The sequence below is a fragment of the Galeopterus variegatus genome, unplaced genomic scaffold, assembly GCF_000696425.1.
Source record: "Galeopterus variegatus unplaced genomic scaffold, G_variegatus-3.0.2 Scaffold5376, whole genome shotgun sequence".
Classification (NCBI taxonomy): Eukaryota; Metazoa; Chordata; class Mammalia; order Dermoptera; family Cynocephalidae; genus Galeopterus; species Galeopterus variegatus.
The window spans coordinates 128,891-150,811 of NW_007731487.1; the positions used below are offsets into that span (position 1 = coordinate 128,891).

A 21,921-nucleotide genomic window follows, 5' to 3' on the forward strand; every position below is an offset into this window, starting at 1 on the left:
GCAGTGCGCCACCGGGCCGGCCCGGTATGATTTCATTTTTGACAAAAAAAAAAAAATTTGTTAAGAGTTGTTCTGTTACCTAACATATGGTCTATGCTAGAGAATGTTCCACGTGCCACTGAGAAAAACATGTATTCTGCGCCGGCCCATGGCTCACTCGGGAGAGTGCGGTGCTGATAACACCAAAGCCCCGAGTTTGGATCCCATATAGGGATGGCTGATTAGCTCGCTGGCTGAGTGTGGTGCTGACAACACCAAGTCGAGGGTTAAGATCCCCTTTTTTAAGGGTCATCTTTTTTTAAAAAAAAAGAAAAAGAAAAAGAAAAAAAGAAAAACATGTATTCTGTAGCTGCTTGATGAAATGTTTCATAAATGTCTGTTACGTCTAACTGGTCTGAAGTGAAGATTGACTGATGTTTCTCGGTTAATTTACTGTCTAGATAATCTGTCCTGTCCTGTAAGTAGGGTATTAAAGTCCCCAATTATTATTGTGTTCGAGTATATTTCTCTGATTAGGTCTATAGTATTTGCTTTATGTATCGTGGCTCTCTGGAGTTGTGTGCATATATGTTTACAATTGTTACATCACAGCATAGAGTTTAAGAGGAAATGATGAAATGGTGCTCCCTGAAACATCTCTTCTTTAAATTTAATTAGACAAATTATACTCAAACTAGTAGATGCCCTGGGAAGGCAATCAACATTAGGGCTAATAAAAAGCTTGAATAGTATAAAAGGGCTGGAGGAGGTATTGTAGAACCTTTCTAGCACTTATGAGAGGTAAATTAACACCAATTGCTAAACATAGAAACTGGATAAATTTCAATATTCATTTAGAAATTAATTTTATGATGCTGTCCTAAGTATTAAAATACAGGTTATACTTAAATCATTCAAAGTTTGGCATGTTCACACATGTGCACAAAGTATTTGATAGATATTTACACACTGGGAGACACAATTATGGTCTGACTTTGGAGTTTTGGCAGATCTGGGTTCAAATTCTGGCAAGTTTCCCTACTAGCTTTTTTTGGGTGCGTGTGATCCGAACCCTCGGGCGGGAGCGCCGCCGCGCTTCCCAAGCGGCGCACTATCCAGTGCGCCACCGGGCCGGCCCTTTACTGACCTTCCTCATTTTTTTTTACTTTCCTTGCCATGAAGTGTATTTTATCAGATATAGGTACAGCTATTCCTGTGTTTTGATTTCCATTTGCATAAAATATCTTTTTCCATCCCTTCAGTTTCAGTCAAAGTGTGTCCTTATAGGTGAAGTGAGTTTCTTGTAGGCAGAATATTGCTGGTCCTTCTTTCATAATCCATTCAGCCACGGTGTGTCTTTCAATTGGGGAATTTAATCCATTTACATTCAGTGTTATTAATGATATAGAGGAACTTCTTACTGCTATTTTGTTGCTTTTTTCTGGTTGTTTTGTGTCCTTTTTTCTGGTCTATTTTCCTTTGTGATTAAGTGGTTTTCTCTAGTAGTATATTTTGATTTCTACTACGTCCGTTACAGCTTTGTGTGTTATGGTTACCACGAGGCTTACAAAAATCATGTTATGGTTATAACAGATTACTTAAAACTAGTAACAAGTTAGCTTTGATCTCTAAGATACAAGAAAAAAAAACAAAAGCCAACTCTACTCTTTGACATCACTCCCCCATGCTTTGACATTCTGTTGTAGCAGGTTACATCTTTTAATATTTTGTATCTATGTTGGGTTTCTACCTAGAAATCCATGGACAGCCTTATTGGGACTCCACTGAATGTTAAGTGGGTTTTTTTTTTTTTTTCTGTCTGCTTTTAATATTCTTTCTATGTCTCTGGTTTTTGATAATTTGATTATGATGTGCCTTGGGGTGTTCCTCTTTGGATTGAATTTAATTGGTGACCTCTGAGCTTCCAACTCAGAGGATGCTGTCAACTTTGCTCATACTTGGGAAATTTTTAGCCATTATTTCCTCAAATGTGCTTTTAGGTCTCTTCCTTTTTCATCTCCTTTGGATATACCAATTATGTAGAGGTTATTTCATTTGAAGGAGTTTCATAATTACTGTAATTCTTTTTTTTAAAAGTTCTTTTTGTTCCTCTGATTGGATAATTTATATTTTCTATCTTTGAGCTCACTGATTCTTTCTCCTTTTTAATCAAGTCTGCTGTTGGAACTTTCTTTCAAGCTTTTCAGTTCAGATAACAAGTTATTTCTAGAATTTCTACTTGGTTTTGTTTAATTGATTCTATTTCTTTTTCAAATTTCTTGTTCTGTTCCTGGATTTTTTTCCCCAAATATCACTTAGTTTTCTATGTGTATTTTCTCCTGACTCCCTGAACATCTTTAAGAGGATTATTCTGAATTTTCTGTCAGACATTTCATAAATCTGGATCTGTTGTTGGCTCTTTGTTGTTTTCCTTTAGTGGTGTCATATTTCTTTGCTCTTTCTTGATCTTTGTGTCTTTATGTTCATGCCTGCACATTTGAGGAGATAGCCACCTCTTCCAGGTTTTATAGGTGTTCTTTGGTGGTGTTAGGTGTTTACTGCTCAATATCAGAACTTTGTCTCTGGTCTTTTTTTTTTTTTTTCATTCTGTGATGGATTATGACATCTACCACCACTTAAGGACTTCCCTGGGAGTAATTTGCTGTCCTGTGGTTAATTCCTGGGTTGGCAGAAACTTCCTGCAGGGAATAGAACTTGAACTCTGTGCCTGAGCTAAATTGCTGCCTTACTGTTATTTCTCAGACTGGGAAACATTTTTGTGTGAGGACTGGATTTAAATTGTTGGCCTTTCAGTCACTTCTGGGTCAACTGAGATCACCACAGACACAAGTGGGCTGTGTGGAAATTCTGGCCTGGAACTGAGTCTTTCCCACAAACTGTGCCCTCAGCAGTTCTATCGCACTGACCAATCTCCACTGTGTGGTGCCCATGCTGATTGGAGGGCAGATAAGCTGCCTACTCTTGGTGGATCAGTGCCCTCCTCCCAGCACTGCAAATGTTTCCAATGGGGGGTCACCACATGAATCCCCATGGTGACTTACTGACCTCTGGTGAGTCTTTCCTCCTGTCGGCTGTGGCCTCTCCCTCCTATGCATGCACTAGGGAAACTTGTGAGTAGCTCTGCTGTCCTTGAAGTGGGATGGTGTATTTCAAAGTGTTGTTTTTTATTTTTTTCTGCCAGTGGTCATGGCACCTTTCTCCATGCAGTAGCTTCATGCAAAGGGACCTATGACTTTGCCATCTCTAGGCAGCTGCTCTATACTCTGTGTAATGCTGACCTGGGGGATGGTTGGGCCTGGGTCTAATCTGGTTGGTTCCTCCTCCTACTTGCTGTAGCTTTCCATCCCTCCATTGACCCCATGTGTCTCTCCACCTCTTCCCAAAGTTCCAGTGATTACAGAATGGAAATTTTTGTATTTTAATAGTTGTAAGTTGATCTCTTGTTGGGGGTAAAAATGCCAGGATCAATCTATTCTGTTATCTTGGTGATGTCACTCCCGATTTCATTATATTTTTAATAATGTATATAGTACCTGTATTGCATGTATTTGTTATTATAAGATCCAGGCAGAGAGAAGAAAAAACTGATAATAAAATGAAGCTGAAGGAACATAAAAAGGCACATAAAAATTAATGCCAAAATATCACGCACAGGGACTAAAGTTGGACTGTGAAATCATTTGGTTTAGTTCCTAGGGTCATGATGCTTTTGAGATAAAAAATATTCCAGTAACTCAAGAGAAGTTCAGTTTTTCATGGGTTTCAAAGGATGAAAAGGAGAGCCATGACCCAAATAGCTTCCAAACTAAAATGGCATAAATTTCAAACTCCTAGGCCTCAAACTACATGGAACAAAGTATGGCATTTAGACTAATAGCTTTTTATACTTCTTTGATAACAATCCATGGTAAGACATATTTTACATGGTGACCTTGTATTTGAGGGTACTCCAAAAAGTTCATGGGAAAATAGAATTTAAAGATAATACAAATCTTTCCATGAATTTTTTGAATTACCCTTGTATATACACACTTATGTCTATGTGTCTTAATAAGTGTTTTGAGAAATAATACTTAAGCTTGGTACCAGAAATGCATTCACAATATAGATTTAAAAATTTAAAAACAGGGACAAAGCAAAGCAAATAAATTTTCTTGGTCCTGAATCACTAACTTGTGCATTATGACTTATAATTTAAAAAACACTGACTTAGTCTACAAACAAGGGGAAAAGTAAATTGATGCATGATATGAGTTAAATCATGACTATTAAATTCCCAAACATTCTATCAAAATAGTTCCAATGTTGTAGTTGTCCAACATATTTCATAGATATTAAGACTGATTCAGAACTCAGATCCCTGAAAATCAAATATAACCACTTGAGCTAATGTCAAATAGAAAAAATGGAACTCTGACATTTACTGGTATTTTGATAGCTAACAGAATAGTATTTCAATGGTCCTTCTATAGTTCAATGACATTTTTTCAGTGGGATAGACATTTTGCATGAAATTATTTTGTTTAGATATAAATGAATCCTGTTGGCTCCAAATACAAATTACATAATTAAAATACATTTTTGTTTTAACATTTGATAATCAGATAATACATCAAAAATATGGAAATACTAAAATCTACAACATAGAACATCATTTCCTAATATTTTTAGATTGGAAAATTCCTCTTCTAATAGTATATAATTTAAAAAACTCCTCAGGTACAATTTCATTTTATTACTTCCATAGGATATATAATAAAGTGATTTTGAAGTAAGATAAAACACAATCTGCTAAGAAATTCAAAATTACGTAGTATGTCCTAAAATGTAGATTGAAATGTAATTACTGGATGAAAAGAGATTAAATAGAGCTTTTAATATGACATGATAATTCTTTCATTCTGTGTTTTAAAAAACACAACTAGTGGTGCTGATAAAACCAAGGTCAAAGGTTAGGATCCCTATACCAATCAGACACCAAAAAAGAAACAAAAAAAACCCCAAACTGATTTATTTTCATAATTTCTGTATTTTTTTTAAATGCTAAGAGACAACTTCAGCCTGCACTTCTCAGCAAACCAAAAACAGACAAAATTATTTAAGCAGTTAAAGTTTATAATGAATAAATGTTACTATACTTTCTCTTTTTAACACTGTGCTCAGAAATATTAGAACCATCTTAATTTGCTTTCAAGAATGAATTTTGGTAGGATGAATGCAATTCGTAAATCAGGTAAAGAACACTTTGAAGTAAATTTGCAGAGTTATCATTTTTCTGCTACTTTTGAACTATATATTCAACCTGTGCTCCTTATGATTCTTCTCTATAACTTACATATATAATGAAGATGAATTAAATAACATAAGAATAAAAATAGAAACTTAAACTGTATATGGACAAAATAATTGTGCTTGCTAACAAGTTTTAGTTGAGTAACAGGCACCCTAAATCTCCCTACTAGGCCATCACTTGATTCACATGATTTAAAAGCTCTAAAATGGTTCAACAATTTTATAATTATATATAAAATAATTACAGATTTTTAAAAAATCAGTTGATTTGAGAAACTGATACAGATATCATTTTGGCCTTTATGATATAAGCTCTGGGAACTCTTACTGGGAAAAATGAACATAAATCAAAACATTGAACAAATCCTTAGCAGAGGTTCCTTCAAATTGGGCAATATCCATGCTTGGGAAAAGGTCAAGACTGGCTAACGGGGCTCTGGGCCTACGTGAACTTGTTGGAATAGGGAAATCAAGTTAAGTTAGGGAAATAAAAGATGCGAAACCTTCTGACTTATTGCAGGTGTTTTCGAAAATTCCAGCATCAGCACTCTAAGGCATAGTGATTAAAGGCATTTGGTCTACACTGCAATTCACTCTAAAGGACCAAAGAGCAGTATTCCTTTTCTTGCCTTTGTTTGATATAGTACTGTCCTCTCTCACCCTACTCAGCCTGGACTTTCTACTGTACAATTACACTTTCTTAAGCTAAACTCAAACTCCATGAGGTGTGATAACCTGGTTCAGGTAAGTCACTAAGAAATCAATGCTTAAGAAATATAATCTAAGGGCACCCAGTATAAGCACAAAAAACGAAACTATCTCCTGCAATGCTATATCGTTATTAATTTCACTTTATGAAGCTAAGAAAGAAAGGTTCTATCTGGATAATAATGGATTTACTTCAATGTCTGTAAAGATAAATAGCTATTGACAACTAGATTGGGGATAACAGTGATCAGTAAATTGGAAAGATAAATTTCCACTGTTTCAATTTCTAAAACAGTGACTATTTATTTAAGTTGTTATCCTCTTTAAGGGTATAGACAAAAAGTCAAAATGACATTTTTTGAGCTTGTCCTGATAATTGTCAAAATGAGAGCTTGAATTTACAACAAAGTGTATGCCCTGGAGGAAATCAAGAATTCATAGCAACTCATCTACACACAGAAATCTCCTTAAGAAAATGTATCTCTTGCTAAAAATAGCAGATATATTTTAGTAAACACTAACGAAATTAACAGAGGTACTAAAAGAAAAAATGCCCTCTACATTCATTAAGTCACTTCTATTGCTACTACCTGTATTAAGCCACCTCACATTTCCATATTAAATCAAGTTCTCTATACTGAGCTTTCAGCACATCACATTCACATTTACTCAACGGTTCTTTAATTCAGTTCAATGAAAATACTGGATGGGTTTGATGGATCTAAGAAGTAAATTAGTACATATAAAAATGAATAAAATATGTCCTCTACTTTTAAAAACTCACTAATTTTTTGAAAGACTGAGGAATTTTATTGGATGAACTACATACAAATAAAGAAATTACAGGACTGACTGGTTAGTTCAGGTGGTTAGAGCACAGTATTATTAACACTAAGGTTAAGGGTTTGGATCCCCGTACCAGCCAGTCACCAAAACCAAACCAAACCAAACAACAAAAAAATAAAAAATTTAAAAAAAAAAAAGGAAACAAAATAATAATAAAAAAAGAAGAAATACTTGGCTTTGACAAGGAACCCAGCTGAATACCACTTATCTTGTTGAACTGGCTGTTTGCATTACTTTGCCAGCTGGCTAACTTAGTTCTAGGTCCTTGGGACAATCTTTTCATGATGGCTATACATCCAGCTCCAGATAAAAACTGTGCTCTACAAGATACTCAACTGAACCGCAGACTAACTTCTTCTCAGAAACTCTTTAATACATATTCTTAAGCCCTTTTGCTTGAGAGTAAAAGTGCAACAACTATCACTTTTCCTTTTTTGCCTTGACTTATCCAATATCATTTTTTTCTATATCCTTTAGGCCAATCATTCCCAACCTTCTGTTCACATAGACACAGTACAGGACAACTAGAGCAATATCCTCCTGTGGTGTAAGCAGAAGTTTTATGTGCTGTATCCCGGTGGATGCAAGGCTAAGAACCTCTTTTCCAGCTTGTGTTGACAACCATCTACTTCAGCTCCCACTGTAGCCTCTGTGTAGAATTAACCTTAACTCTTAATCTCTTCTGTTTTTCTAAACCAAATTTAAAACATCCCGGTGGATGCAAGGCTAAGAACCTCTTTTCCAGCTTGTGTTGACAACCATCTACTTCAACTCCCACTGTAGCCTCTGTGTAGAATTAACCTTAACTCTTAATCTCTTCTGTTTTTCTAAACCAAATTTAAAATCCATCAACCTCTATCCCTCTGTTGGGAAAATATAGGAAAATGGTCAGGGCCCCTCAGATGTTCAGAATCTTGCTGAGCATTTGATGTAAATGGGAACGTGTGCCCAGGTGTCTTGGGTTATGGACTTAAGCATAAAGGACGGGTGGCTCTGACCCACGGCACCCCCTACCCCTGGGATGCCCCCCAGGGGGGTATGGGGAGGCCACTACTGCTGCTGGAGGCTGTTGCTGCTAAGGCCCCCGGGACCCTCCACAAGGCCGCCGCCACTGCCACCGCCAGACCTGTAAGCTACTGCTACGGTTGCTGAGGATTGAGCTCCTGTTTTTACTCATGGCTCCCAGGACCTTTTCCTATGGTCTAGCTCATAAACATGTGTGTGAAGGGTTTGTGACCCAGTCTGTACAATGGGCTCGAGGGCTCTGTGAGCCCTAGCCCTGTTGGTAGTCGTGTAGCTTTACACCCTCCATGACTCTTCTTCAATTTTTACTCCTACTTCTTACTGTCTCATTACTTCTGGTCTATCATTAAATTAGCATTCCCAATCCCACATTTTCATCTTAGTTTTGTTTACAGAAGAGAATCTGGGCACTTAAAATCCACATATTTAGGAAGGTGATTTATTTGTCAGTTATGCACATGCACAAATACTTATGTCCTTTTCTGTATCAGACTCTGCAACCTTCCTGTCTCTTCAGCCTTATTTGATATCTAGCTAGGTAACAAGGCGAGGAATCCCTGAGTTAGTACAGATAATCCACAAAGTAGATACTAAGCTACTGGTAATTAAGGATAATTTACTATGCTGTAGTGAGTGAGAGTCCTATGGTAAGCCACTGGACTCTTCAGATACAACCACAGGAACAGAATGTGAAGTGGTCATTTAAGGAGTCCAAAAATAACTTACTCAAAAAACCTTAATAGCAACCTACAAACCACGCATACTGAATAATAGAAAATGCTTCATACACGGTTTTTATAATTTAAACAAATTATTCTTTCTCAATAATCTATTCTAGATGCTATTTTAAAATGCTGTCTCTGTATTTTTCTTATTTATGTACTTTACACTAAAGTACATAACTACTGAACTCTCCCTTGGAAATGCCTAACACATGAAGAAGCTTAAAAAATTTTTATAGTCTTAGGTATACAGCCTTTCTCCATATACCAGGGGTAACTCGAACAGAATTTTTAAAACTTAAGCAAAACAAAACAATCTCCCGCATGTGTTTGATATCAAAAGACAAAAAAATTAAATACAGTTGGAAGTATCCTGGCAACTTCAAGTAAGAAATATGAAATATCTTTTTCAGAATGGTTACTGACATGTAATATAATTAATATTGCTAGGATTACTTTTCCTGGAAAATTAGACTTCAATTTTTTTTTTTTTTGTCCTTTTTGAGACCAGCCGCACTGCGCTCAGCCAGTGAGTGCTGTGAGTGCACCGGTCATCCCTATATAGGATCCGAACCCGCGGCGGGAGCGCTGCTGCGCTCCCAAAGCCCCACTCTCCCGAGTGCGCCACGGGCTCGGCCCAGACTTCAATTTTGAACATGAACTACAAGTAACAGTTTAGTTAAAAACTTTTACATACGTTAGAGTTGTTTCCATTCTCGAGACTTGTTCAAGGTCTTCCTCAGGGTCCTTGAATCCAGTAAAGGAGTAATAAGACTTGTCCCATTTGATGGGCCTGTCGGACATCTTTTTAGCTTCTTTGAGAGACTGGGAATGCACATTAGTATTCAAGCTTTGGATATGTTCAGTAGATAAACTGCAGGAGTTGAGAATATATAATACTGTGCTTAGCAGATCTCTGGTGTGCAAAGTAAATTTGACTGCTCGAAATCCTAGAGAATATAATTCCCCAAACAATTAATATGGATGATTATATGCTTCACTTTAAAAATATTTTTTTTATTCAACATATAAAATCAAAATCTTTCAAAACAGTCCATTACTGATTAAAATTAGTTCTACCCGCAAATCATCTTTCTCCAAAGTATATCACACTATTTTTATGTTCATGAATTCCTTTAATCATCAGCTCCCTTTTCCAGTCTGGCACCAGTGACCAAACCCATCCCAGTCCAAGAAGGGGATTCAGAATATTTTCAATACTGCCAATAAATCTGGTCTCTTAAGAGATAGAAAAGCTCTCCTATGAGGTGTCCACCAATGATGTTTCTAGCACCGAAAGACAGACACTGCATTGTGACAGTGGTTCCGATGAGGAGAGGGGCCATAGCCTAAGTGGTCACAGAAACCCATTTTGAGTTTTCTCTACGACAGCAAGTATGTCCTCATAGTTGCCCACACAACTAGCTAGTAACTCAGTATTTTAATGAGTAATTTAAAATTCTCTAATGGTTTTTTATGTTGGGCTAGTTAGTAATCTAGATTAAGTCATGAACAGGAAAATCCACTGGGTTTGTTTTTTTTCTTTACTGGCTGTTAATCATGATTGTAGCTGAATTTACTAACTTTTCAGTCAACATTCCCACCGGCTGTGCCATTATCTCTCATCAAATGGAAGAAACACAGGATTGGGGAGGTTAAGAATGAAGCAAGGGTTTAAGTCTGTGTTGACAAGAAGCCAAGTATTTTCTCCACTATAACACACACGCTGTAACACTATAACTCTTCTTAAAAAATTTTTTTTAATTAGTTTTGAAAATTATACAAGTATTATATAAGCATATGCTTACTGTAAAATTAGAGCTATATATAGTAAAAGTCTTCTGTTAACAGACATACAATTAATAACAAAAAAATCTGGGAGAGGGAGGACGGAGGGAGGTTTCGGTAATGGGACACAATAATCAACCACACTGTACACTGACAAAATAAAATTTAAAAAAAAAAAAAAAAGTCTGCTCTGACCAGGTCAGCTAAATTATAGTGCCTTGGGAGACTTGGGATAAGTCAGTAATCACATGCCCCTGTCCTGGAAAACATTATCAGAAGACCACTTTTTACTTAGAAGTAGATTTAATGACACCAAAAAGCCATAAAATAACCTAGAATGCTTATTACCCTTATCCTACATCTCTGCACATAGGATGTAACCTAGTAACAATCCCAAATCTATACGTCATGTACAACCAATAGAAAACCAGATGAAGTAATCAGGCAAGTCTGTCTTTCTCTCTTTCTCCTTTGACCCTTCCCCCTTCTTATGATTATAAAATGCTAAGCTCTGCTAGCTCTCTTCGGAAAGCATTCCTCAGGGTAACCTGACTATGTGTCTCCCTGGTTGCAAATATCATATTGGCTCAATAAATCCTTGCTATATGTATTTGGCCTCAGTTTCTTTTTATGTCAATAAACCTCACACCTTTAGTAGATACAACTACTATTAACAGGTATGTATTCTCCAGACTTGCACTATGGTAGGTATTAGCCACGTGTGGCTATTTAGGTTTAAATTAATTAAAATTAAATAAAATTTAAAATTCACTTCCCCAGCACACTGGCCACATTTCATGTGCTCAACAGCTACATGAGCTAGTGTCTGCAGTATTAGATGGTGCAGATATGGAACATTTCCCTCACTGCAGAAAGTTCTCTTGGACAGCACTGCTCTAGACCTTTTCTATGTGCTTCTGCGCGTGTGCGTGTGTATTATATGTGATATACATGCACATGGATTTACACGAACACACATCCACACAGTTTGAGTTGTTTCTCTTTAATATATAAATGATATCATTCTGGATATATTATTCTGAACTTGCTTTGGTCACTTAATCTTGATGACCCTTCCATATTTGTATGTACTCATATAGATCAACCTCACTCTTTTTAGCCAGTACATATTAGTGTACACAATGAACTAGCATAATTTATTTAACACTTCCAATAGTGATGAACATACAAATTTTTTCAATTTTTCAACATTCCACCAGGCTGAAATGGATTTTCTTGTCTTTGCACCTGATGGCAGACACCACAATTTAATTCATTCTCAGAGATATATATTCTGCTCGCCACAGACTTACAGAACCCAGGACATAAAAACTAAAAGATTTTTTTAGTTGAATCATTTGATGGTAAGGTGAGAACTACTGGCAGGTGAATTGTTCTCATCAGTGAAGGAGGAAAGGAAAACCCAAATTGCTTCACTGGAAGTTTGGAAGAAATAGCTCACCTTTATTAGCTAATTCAAGAAATAAATCTCAGTTTCTACCTTAATTTATCTATTCCACTAATTACTTAATCCAGTGTAAGGGCTGTTATCTGGTGAGGACTGCCAGTATCAAACTGCACAGGTTATAAATCTCAGTTTCTACCTTAATTTATCTATTCCACTAATTACTTAATCCAGTGTAAGGGCAGCTGCACAGGTCCTCTACTGGTTCTTTAAGATACAATTTGAGAAGATGAATTTTGTAGCTTTGGAGAGATAATTCTAAATTGTGTTCTAGGAAGTTTGTACAAATTTATGCACTGACCAATAATGTGGGAAAATGAATTTTCACCACCTATGGGTATTATCAGTAAGAAAAAAAAAAAGAAAAGAAAAAAAAAAACCCTAATGGGCAAAAATAGTACCTAATTATTTCAGTTTGCATTTGAATACTAAAGCTAATGATTTTTACATACTTATTGGCTATTCATATGTATTATTTCCTGAACTGCATATTCATTGCCTTTGCCAATTCTTGTAATGGGATACATTATGTTTTCTTTTTGATTTGTAAGAACTCAATCAACCATTAACTGAAAGTAGAGGATTTCTGTCTTGTCTTAGACAGAACTGGCTACAGCTATTTGTCTTATCATTAATTCACAGAAAGCTCTTAGTAAATTCTTAACTTGTTTTAGCATTTATTCTAATAATAAAGTTTATTTCCTCATGGGCCAAAAAGATGAGCAGCTAAAGAAAATGATCTAGGTTTTTATGGATTTCAATGTATTAGTAATGTAAAACAACTCATGAAATTTCAGTAATGAAAATCACTGGTAAACATTTTTCCTTACTACTTACTATCTTATCAATGAAAAACTGATTAATGACTTCTAGTGTTCTAGAAATAAAAGCTAAAAAAAACCCCAATTGATTTTAATATTATGATCAGATAAAAATGTTAAAGAAATAAAAGTGTTTTTAAATCTTTGTCAGAGTGATAATATTTGTCATAAAGGCAAGGGTGGAAATGATTAACAGCAATAGTTTAAAAGAAAAATTAATAGATAATGTGGTATATAAATCAAAACATTGGACTAGGAAAAAGGAAACTTCAGTTCTAGTACCAGCTCTGTCCCTAATTTCCTGTGTGAATCTTTCTAAATTTCCCTCTAATCTTTCAAATTTGGTTTATTCTTCAACTCCATGTATATTAAATATTTAAGACAAATCCAGCTGATAGTGATAGTAGAAGTAGTAGTTGTAGCTGTAGAAATGAGCTTGATTCTGTCAAACACATAAAAATAAAAACAGACTGGTGATAATATTTCTATTTTAAAAACTGTAAAGGATGTAATTTACCTCTATAAATTCCATCTGTTCTCCTGGAGAAATCATAAAACTTAAGTAGACTACTATGCATAAGTATGTTTCTTCAATTCCTAGCCTAATCTTGACCCTGAGCAACAGCAGCATGTGTCTATTAAAAATATTTATGAATATTTAGTCTTACACTAGCAAACAACGTATCTCAGTTGCTTACAAGACTCATGAGTAAGAAGAGCAAATTCACAGTGGATTAAAACAAATACTAATTATTTACACTTTCATACAGAATTATGTCACTTAGAGTGATAAACATATTATTATTAATTTATTATTTACAGCATTCTTCAATACAGCTCTTCCTTCATAAAAGGGCTATGAGTTGACTTTTTGTCTCTGAATAATGAAGAATAGGGGCTATTTTTTTAAAAAACCTCTAAATCAGAGGTAGGTGTAGAAACTGCCAAGGATAGAAATTTGTGATTCCTGATCTCCCATATTCAACCATGTGAGAATAAAAGATAGGAGAAAATATACTATCAAATACTAGTCCCTGGAAATACTGGGTGAGAAGTTGTCTGCAACATAAAGATCCTATTAGCACTTTTTAAGTCAAGCTCTTCCTCCTTCCATCTGAGGTCTCGAAAGCCTTGTGAGCGTTAGGTATAAATTAGAGATTTTCAATGTGAGTGGCCTCTATGCAGTACTCCAACACTTTCATTTTAATAAATGAAGACCCAGAAGTTAAGGTCACACAGCCAGTCACTGGCAGAGCTAGAAATAGATGTTAGGTCTCAAAAGACCTATCAAATTCTGAGTTTTATAATAGTTTCTTTCAAAAAAATTATAGTACATTTTCTAAGTGTTTTAGCCACAACTCACAGAAAGCTCTCAGTAAATCTTAAAATTATTTTAAGTTCATTCTAAAAATAAAGTTATTTCCTCAAGGATCACCAAAAGGACATAAATTTAAATAGTAGGCCTTTAAGGATCTTTACCTAAATATTTGTCCTTAATTTTAAGTATTACTGGATCATGGCTAAAGCAGTGACAAAAGGTACTGAAAAGAAGGCTGTATGTTAAGATTGATTAGATTTTAGAAACAGCATAATGTTGGAGTTGAAAGACATGGGTTCAAGACCTATATTCTTAAAAAAAAAAAAAAAGTGTGGCTGGTTAGCTCAGTGGGTTAGAGCATGGTGTTGGTAACACCAAGGTAAAGGGTTCGGATCCCCGCACTGGGCAGCTGCCAAAAAAGAAAAAAAAAAGACCTACAGTCTACCTCTATGGTCTTCGAAAAGTCACTGAATATCACTAAGGTATAACTGAGCAAATACTACCTCCCTCACAGTGTATTTTTAGGACTAAATAAGAAAGAGAAAACTGTAGTTGTAGACATGTTTAACACTCAAAACAACACTGAAATAGAAGAGGACAAATAGGAACATTTCAGTTTTATAGACAGAAAAGGTTAAACACACAAAAAATTGCTTGTTCAAACACATGCAGCTAGAAATAGAATCTAATTCTAGGAAAACAATCAATTAAATGGTATTATTTTTCCATGACCAAAGCTTCGATTTAAAGGTAGTATCAAAATTAATGAACACATTTAACATGAAGTGTTGCAAGGGACATAATAAGAAATTTAAAAAACGTACCGTAAGTACTAAAAGGTTCCTGGCCACCAGAGGAATTCTGGTCTGTTTCTCTTATATAAAACGTAAGCTGAGTTGGTTTCAAAGACTTGAAGCCTGGTTTCTGGAGGTTTTCTAAGTAGGCACTTAACCTCTTAAGAGAATTTTCATTGACTTCCTGGAAAAAAATATTAAGGTTATTTACATACAAAACAGAACAAGGAAACAACAGAAATCATATCTGACCTTTTAAGCACATTACTAAGTGTATTAAATAATTTAGTATTATAAAACATTGGGATTTCATAGTTCTTTGGTAAAAGATAAAATTGGATTCACTTCTCACAACATGTGTCAAAAAGAACTCCACATGGATTATATGTAAAAAAAATGTAACCCCATAAATACTACAAGAAAACATGAACCTAGGTGTGGAAAAACCCATGACTAAATATCCCAAGGTAAAAAATGATTGATAAATTCAATTGTGTAATGGGATTTATTATATCCAATGGCATAATATCTATAATATACCACAGAGGTATGTTTTTATGTAAAAAATTTTTTAAAAACTCTTAAACCCCACAGACATACACAGTGAGCAAAGTCAAAAGACAACCAATTGGGAGAAAATATTTGCAACTTATTTTACGGCAAATATAATGCGCTCTTTTTTTTTTTTTTTTCCTTTTTGTCTTTTTTCGTGACTGGCAACGGATCGCAACCCTCAGTGTCGCGCCCGTACCGGACCGGGACCGGCAACGGGATCGCAACCCACGGTGTTGCTCCCACACCTCACTCAGCCAGTGAGCGGCCGCTCTGTATGTGGGATCCGAACCCGCGGCGGGAGCACTGCCGCACTTCCCAAGCGGTGCACTGTAGCAGTGCACCACCAGGCCGGCCCTATAATGCGCTCTTAAATCCCATCCATATGACAGAAGTTGAATAAATTATACATTTATTCAGTGGAGTAGTAAACAACCAAAAAGAAGAGAAAGAATGTGATACAGTAGATATTTATGATTAACATAAAGTGATTTAAAGGATATGTTAAGTAAAAAAACAAAACAAAATGCCCTTTATTGAACGAACAGCTCTACGGAAGAAAGGCATAAATAATAATTGTGCTTCTTGCCACCCTTGGCTGTTACGTAGGTACACAGCATGACTTGAAGTTAGAAATAATCGTTATTCCTTTTGTTAGTTTGTTAAATTATAATATGATGTTCTTAGCCATGAGATTCTTGGAAGCAAGTGAGGTACATTTTCTGCCAGTGTAAGACTAAATCTTCATAATTATTTTTTGATATTTTGATATCTCTTGATAGATGTTTCTATTTTTGCCAAAAAGAAACACAGGAAGAACAACCCAGAAACTAATAAAAATGATTATCTACAGGAAGCAAATAGGAATGGGATAAAGGAAATAGGGATAGGAGTGAGACTTCTTAGTAAACTTTGTATTTAGTTTTGATTTTTGAAACCTATAAATGTTTTGTATATCAAATTAAAGAGGATTTAAAAAAAACCCATGCATCACTGTGAGATCCTGGACTTTGAGCCTGATGCTATCACTAGATGGGACTTAAGTCTGTTCCACTTAGAAAAGGGGCAAGTAAGAGTGGGGAAGGAGACTGAATGGAACTTGTGATGATGACAAGAATGAACCTCTTTCATAGAGCTAGCATTTTACTATGGGAGAAAAGTAAACAATGAATTTAATAAATAATGAAATAGGGTACGTGGAAAGGAAAAAAGCAAAAAAAAGGAAAAGTACCGCAGGGTAAGGGGGAGAAGGAATGCTGGGAAGGAAGGTGGGGGTGGCGATTTTAAATAGGGTAGTTTAGGAGAGCCTCACTGAAAAGTGACACTTCAATGAGGAAGTGAAGGACAAGCCATATCTTGGATATTGAGGGAAGGATGCTCCAAGCAGGCAGCAACTAGTGCAAAGGCTAGGCACAGAGTAGGCACTCGATAAATACAAGCTGAAAGATTAAATGAAAATATAAATTTACCAGAATAATTAAACTCTAGGCACACTGTGTCAGGGGTCCCCAAGATCCCCCTCAGGTCCAATGATTTGCTAGAAGGATTCACAGAACTCAGAAAAGCTGTTATACTCATGTTTAGGGTTTATTATAGCAAAAAGATGCACATTAAAATCAGCAAAGGGGGGGCCGGCCCCATGGCGCACTCGGGAGAGTGCGGGGCTGGGAGCCCAGCGACGCTCCCGCCACGGGTTCGGATCCTATATAGGAATGGCCGGTGTGCTCACTGGCTGAGCGCGGTGCGGGTGACACCACACCAAGGGTTGCGATCCCCTTACCGGTCACGAAAAAGACACACACACAAAAAAATCAGCAAAGGGAAAAGGTGCAAGCTTCCAGTTGTCATTTCATAGTGGAGTTTTATGAATAGTGCTTGCTCCCCCAGCAATGATGTGTGACAATACATGCAACCAGGAATGCTCATCTAAGTCTTGGTGTCCAGGGTTTTATTGGGGTCACTCAGGTCACTCACTTTAGCTATTCAGTCTCCAAACCCCCACCTCCACCGGAGGTCAAACTGATACAGTGTAGCCCAGGGCCTCAGACACAGGAAAACTGGTATTCACCAATAATCACATTGTTAACTCAAACTTATCTGCCATGCCCAAGACCTCAGGCATACAAAATCATTCCTATCAGGCAGGACAATCCAAGGGCTCAGAGCTCATTTCCCATCAGCTGGTCAATCAAAGGCCAGTACTAAAGTCAAGCCTTTCTTTGGAATGTGTAGGACTGAAGCAACCCAAGCTTGCTGAGTTAATCCTTTACAGTGCATAGAAGTTTTAATTAGAAAAGATACATTGGTAGAGGAGGGAAAACATTCAACTATTACTAGGCTTGATTTTTCATACATGTTGGGTCTAAAAACTTTAAATTATTAACACATCCCCAAGGTAATGGATATTTTCCTGTTGGTTTGATGTACTGATTACTTAGAAAGGTTCTGACTTTGAATAGCCAACATATTTATGAAATACAATGATCATAATATTTTCCTAGAGCAAAGAGGCAAAATTGATTTATTTTCCAATGCAAGTAGGAAAAAAAATACAGCAATGTTTCAGTGTTCAAGAATTTAAGTTCCTTTTCATGTTGAACTAGGTGTCAATGTTAAAAAGGAACCAATGAAATAGTTCCAAAGCATTTGGCTTTGTAATATGTTATCTAATGTTTAAAAATATTGACCATCCTAAGTTTATCATAAGTTATTTTTCATATCAGTCTCTACTCCTTGAGCACATATTAACTAATGTAAGAAAGTGGTCCAGCAGCATGTAACATAAGGAAAAATCACAAGGGCACTGAAAAATCTTCCTTGTATTATTCCTAAAAAGAAAGGATTGATCATGGTAATAAAGGTCTTAAGTTTTCTTTCAAACTTTCAATTCTACTTCAAAAACTGGTACAGAAAACATGATTACTAATACTCTAGAAATTTCACACGACAGCTTTATTGTGCGCATAAACAATGACAGATTTCATAAAAAAATAGTTATATTTTCAATGTTCAGTGTCTACATTTCAACTCAGTTCAAAGCACTGATTATATCACCATGACAGAATAACCCAAGCTTATAGAATTCCCTGTGTGACATTGTATCAAAGGTAAATAAACTGAACAGAAATGTAGACTAAAGGTTAAAAAATAAATAAAATCTTACCCTTTCTCTGGGGTGCTGTCCAAAGAAATCTGGATGTACTGCAAAATAGAAAGGCCTCAAGGCATTGACTGCTTCAGCTCCTGATAATGCTCTTGAGTAGAGAAACCAGTGTGGAAATATCTTCTCTAGAAATAACCTTTCAAAAAGATATGGACTGATTATTCACTGAGGCATAGACAGATACACAAATCCCCAATGTATAAAGTGATAATAAAATTAAAAGTACTATGCTCAGAAAATACCATAGAAACAAGACAGAAAGTTTGTGGTTTTCTGAAATCTATTAGTTTTAACAAGCAGTGAGTGCTTCATGGTTTCTAAAACAGTGGTTATTTATTCCTCTGATGCAATGTGAGAAATATTAAATAATAAAAATAAAATTTCCCCTTAATAGTTAACTTTGAAATGTCAACTGGCTTCACTCCAAACAATGACAATTTTCTTCAGATAGAAAAAAACCTCAATATCCAATAGCGCAATTTTTTTCTTTGCAGTGGAAAACATTTTGAGAATTATAATACTTAAAAAGAGATACAAATTGTCTTTTAGTTCATTTCCTCATTACTAGCATGCTAAAATTATTCTAGTTGGATAACCTGATGTTCTCATTCTTAAATTTTGGCATAACCCACATGACAGTGCTTTTTAAAAGTACAGTTTTTAAACCCAAATGAAATTATTTGTAATTGCAAATTGTCTTTTAGTTCATTTCCTCATTACTAGCATGCTAAAATTATTCTAGTTGGATAACTTGATGTTCTCATTCTTAAATTTTGGCATAACCCACATGACAGTGCTTTTTAAAAGTACAGTTTTTAAACCCAAATGAAATTATTTGTAATTGTTTTGGAAGCACTTCCATGACACCTATTTTTGAATGTTAAATTACCTTTTCCATTCTAAACAGTTTATAAAGAAGTATCTAAACATTGCACACATGTTTTTTCTCATACATCAGGTGTGCTGAATCTTTGGAAAGGTTTTACATTTTTAAAATGGTAGAGATTATAGAATCATTTCTAGGGATTTTTAAACAATCTGGAGACCACTGACGTATTTCCAGACTACATTTCGTTTTGTTTTTCACATGTTTTTGAACCTTTTATAAAGTCAATATGTAGACTGTACATTAAGGATTATCAAAGGTGTTTGAACAGTAAAGGAAACAATACACCAGGAATTAAAAGTCCACAATATGAGGCAGTCTAAGTAAATGACAGTGACAAATCTGTGTATTCTGAGTTTCAGTTCTCATTTCCAAATGTATGACAGATACTTAGCTCTCCTGAAATCTTAAATTTTACGTATCTAAAAAAAAAGCAGAGATCATTATTTTCCTTCTAAACTCAGCCTGGTTACAGAAGGCAAGAAAGCAGTTAAGACAGTTCAATCCAGGACCATCTTCTTTATTTCTTTTATTGTGGTACCACCTTTTTCAATGTTGCCAAAGTACAAAACCCAAACTAGCTCACTACCATCACCCATTCTCAGTTAGTCTTGAAACTTCTTACTTTACAGCGTCCCCTGAAATCGTTTCTTCTTTCCATTTTCTCTGCTACCAATTATCATCACCACAAAACTGGACTGCACAGCCTCTAATTAGTCTACACTCCTGTCTCTTTTCCCTACCCATATTGTATACCACTAACAGGGTTGCTTTCCTAAAATCCCCCTATCATATTCCTTACTCAAACACCTGTGATGTCTCCCTCAGTTCCTGCAGAATGAAATCCACTCTTTAGTTTGATATTTAAGCCCTCTATAACCATTTTCCAATCTATCTTTCCAATTTGATCTCCAATCACTCCTTACAGAAAACCTCAGTTCCAGCCCGCCATGATCTTCCTCATTTTCCCCTTTTCTTTTACATGATTTCTAAGCCCTAATATAGCCTTCCTGCTCCCCCACTTCCACCTATCCAAACTGTATTCACTCACTGAACAATTGCTACATATCTACTATGTGCCAGGAGACATTGTACCTATTTCCCCCAGAACCTTCCTTTTTATATTCTCATTATAAATACTCTTTCCCTCTTCTAAACACCCCCAAAAGAAACTGTGTCATATTTGGAACATAATACCATAAAGTGAATTGTGCTAAGGGGAAACTTGATCTTTTTCTTAAGGTTTTTTTTTTTTTTAAAAGATGACCGGTAAGAGGATCTTAACACTTGGTGTTGTCAGCGCCATGCTCTCCCAGGTGAGCCATGGGCTGGCCATACCATAAAGTGAATTGTGCTAAGGGGAAACTTGATCTTTTTCTTAAGGTTTTTTTTTTTTTAAAAGATGACCGGTAAGAGGATCTTAACACTTGGTGTTGTCAGCGCCATGCTCTCCCAGGTGAGCCATGGGCTGGCCATTTCTCTTAAGGTTTTTACACTGATATTCTGAAAGAAAGTATTCTTTTCACCTTCTGCTCTGAATGGACTCTTGGAGTATGTGGCTGCTCATATAAATTTTCTTTTTTTTGTTTTTGTTCTTGCTTTCTACCATAATATAAAATGACTTTAAAATTTGAAAATTAATAACAAACAAAATTAACCAAATGGCGTAACAGATTTTCCCCCAATTCTAATGACAGATTGGATCATGAAGCTTACCTCCTCACAGGTCTCAGGTGGCAAAACATTTCTGAATAGATTTGTACGTCAACTTCCAAGCATCCATTAATTGCTTAAAAAGTTAGGCAGATACTACAAATGAACAAGTGGAATTGGAAATTAAAAACACATTTCCATTTATATTACCTCCCCCCAAAATGAAAAACTTAAGATATTAATCTAACAGAACATGTACAAGATCTATACAAGGGTGCTACAAATTGGATGTCCCTCCAGCCCCAACCTCATTGAAGTTTAATCCCCACTGTAGCTGTTAAGGGTGGGAAATCCTATTATGATAATTGAAAGGTGGGGCCTTGAAGAGGTGATTAGACTGCAGGAACATGTTGTAGTGAATGGATTAATAATGGTGGTCAGGGGCATGGTTCTGAGGGCTTTAAAAGTAGAGCATGTAACAGTCTCTCTCTCTGCTCCACCATCTTCTGCCATGTGAGACCCCTGGGTCACTGCTGCTACCACCAAGGCCTTCACCAGATGTTTCCTGGATTTGGATTTCTCAGCCTCAGAAACTGTAAACAATAAATTTCATTTTCTTTATAAATTACACAGTTCCAGGTATTTTGTTATAAGCAACAGAAATGAACTAATACAGAGAAAAACTAGAAGACTCTGACGAAAGAAATTAAAGAACTAAATATACAGAGAGGTAATCCATATTCATGGATAGGAAGACTCAATATTGTCAAGTTGTCAGTTTTTCCAAACTTGATCTATAGATTTGATGCAATACTAATCAAAATCCCTGCAAATTATTTTATGGATATCAACAAATGGATTCTGAAGTTTATATGTGGAACTGTAGACGA

The 21,921-nt window shown here is 35.8% G+C and overlaps 1 protein-coding gene across 1 annotated transcript in view; it reads right to left on the reverse strand.

Annotated features, from left to right (window-relative positions):
- Positions 1-21,180, reverse strand: part of TCAIM (T cell activation inhibitor, mitochondrial) — a 51,226-nt gene extending 30,046 nt beyond the window's left edge. Inside the window, exons 1-4 of the mRNA XM_008589326.1 lie at positions 21,095-21,180; positions 18,493-18,628; positions 14,808-14,961; positions 9,289-9,541 (exon numbers count right to left, since the gene is read on the reverse strand). Of these exons, the coding sequence (XP_008587548.1) occupies positions 9,289-9,541; positions 14,808-14,961; positions 18,493-18,628; positions 21,095-21,123 (572 nt within the window). The 5' untranslated portion in view covers positions 21,124-21,180. The remainder of the gene's footprint in view (positions 1-9,288; positions 9,542-14,807; positions 14,962-18,492; positions 18,629-21,094) is intronic.
- Positions 21,181-21,921: the final 741 nt, after the last annotated feature.